The sequence below is a fragment of the Helobdella robusta genome, assembly GCF_000326865.2.
Source record: "Helobdella robusta unplaced genomic scaffold HELROscaffold_282, whole genome shotgun sequence".
NCBI lineage: Eukaryota > Metazoa > Annelida > Clitellata > Rhynchobdellida > Glossiphoniidae > Helobdella > Helobdella robusta.
In genome coordinates this window covers 2,050-3,943 of record NW_008704442.1, presented here as the reverse complement: position 1 = coordinate 3,943, position 1,894 = coordinate 2,050, and the positions used below count along the sequence as shown (strand labels likewise).

Here is a 1,894-nt window from a genome sequence, read left to right as displayed (position 1 = left end):
TATCATATCACATATCAACAGCCGACAAACAGGAAACTAATGTACGTTTCTCATATTATAAATATATGATTTGATGCTTCTATTTCTCCATTCCTTCAATTAATTTGCAATCTCTATATTTAAGTACTTTAGGTATGTAATTTACACTCACATTATATACATATATTACATATGTAAAGTATATAGATACACATATAATTTTATACACATACACATTTATATAAATATTTATATATGTTTTATGTGTTTTATGTGCACCATAGTGACAACGACAACGATGCCTGCTTATATTTTGCCTGGCATATTTAAATAGAATGGTGGTGGAGAAGATGGATGCGCCGTTCGTGCTTTTTAATTATGCGTTTTAAATCAAAGTTTTTCTTCAAGTTTTTCATTCTTATTTTTATCATATGGATTCCCTTGCTTCTACTGCCACTTATACTCTACGGCAAATGCTCGCACAGTGGCTCTCCCTACTGCCAATTATTTTCCAGTCCATATTTTCCCGACGCTGCTGATGGGGGACATGGCACGAATCAACAAAGTGAAAGTAAATTCTGAATGAATGTAAAAATGATTGTTGAATTGAAAACTTTGTTTCAAATGAAAATTAATTGATAAATTTTTGATCAATTTGTTGAATTCCAAAAGACAAGTTGAAATAAATAAAAAGTTGAAGAGTATTTAAAATTTAAATTTAAAAATGAATATGCTTGTCTATGATCAAAGATTCAATGTTACTTATTCAATTGGTTTAAAAATAACAGATGGTTTTGTTCGACATGGAGAAATGGGAGAGCCTGTTAAATTCCAGCCTGGAAGGGAAAAGGAAATAGAAAGGCTTTTTAAAATAAACCAGTTCAACTTGCTTGCCAGTGACCTTATATCTGTCAACAGAACATTACCTGATTATCGAATGTCAAGGTCATTGGTTTAGTTTATGCTTCTATGAATTCACTTTTAAAGTAAATTTAGAGTGCTCTATTTTTCTAAATGCAGAATTAATAGAAGAATTTGTATGAAATTTAAAAAAAGTTTCTAAATGTTGAAAGAATAATTTATTTGAATATTTGAATTTCTCAGAGATATATTAATTATAATATAAATACTACAAATAATAATTCATTATCTAAATAAAATATTTACTTAAATTGAGTTAATTTGCATTTTTGGAGTATAAGACTATATAAATCAAATTATTTACAGATGCCCGAAACATCTATCCCAGTCATATAAACTTCCTTCAACCAGTATTGTTATAGTTTTTCACAATGAAGCTTGGTCAACACTTATAAGAACCATATGGAGTATTATTAACAGGACACCAAGCAGTTTATTGAAAGAAATTATATTGGTGGATGACGCCAGCGAAAAAGGTTTTCCTAAAAATTTATTTTATTTTATAGTTTCAACTGTTACATTTTTTTTATTTGGTTTATATGTTTTGAATTATGCATACTATTTGGTAATGTTATTTTAATTTTAAAACGATTTATGAATATTTTCTCTTGTATCAGTATTGGTTTTGTCGTGTTTTTATTTTATAAAAATGCTCATTTTCAGATTTTCTAGGTGTACGTCTTGATGATTACATAAAATCAATCAATGCAAATATTCAGTTAGTTAGAATGCATGAAAGAAGTGGTCTGGTTAAGGCTCGGTTGAAAGGTTGTTTGTTGTTTGTTTTGTTTTGTTTTGTTTTGTTTGTTTGTTTGTTTGTTTTGTTGTCTGTTTTATTGTTTATTTTACTCTTTTCGTTCTGAATTTGAAAAGTAAAACACAAAGGATACATAATTTAATGATATGCTTTAGTTTTATTTCAAAACAAATTTGAATTAATCTTTTCAAGTGAAATGCCTTTTTCAATGCACATAAATGTTACCAAACATCTGCT

General features: G+C 27.9%; 1 protein-coding gene across 1 annotated transcript; it reads left to right on the top strand.

Annotated features, from left to right (window-relative positions):
- Positions 1-784: 784 nt before the first annotated feature.
- Positions 785-1,658, top strand: HELRODRAFT_146063 (hypothetical protein; the record flags this gene model as incomplete). The annotated part of the gene is made up of 3 exons (XM_009020687.1): positions 785-924; positions 1,207-1,376; positions 1,564-1,658. Coding segments are annotated over 3 exons (405 nt in total), but the record flags the coding sequence as incomplete, so codon positions are not given.
- Positions 1,659-1,894: the final 236 nt, after the last annotated feature.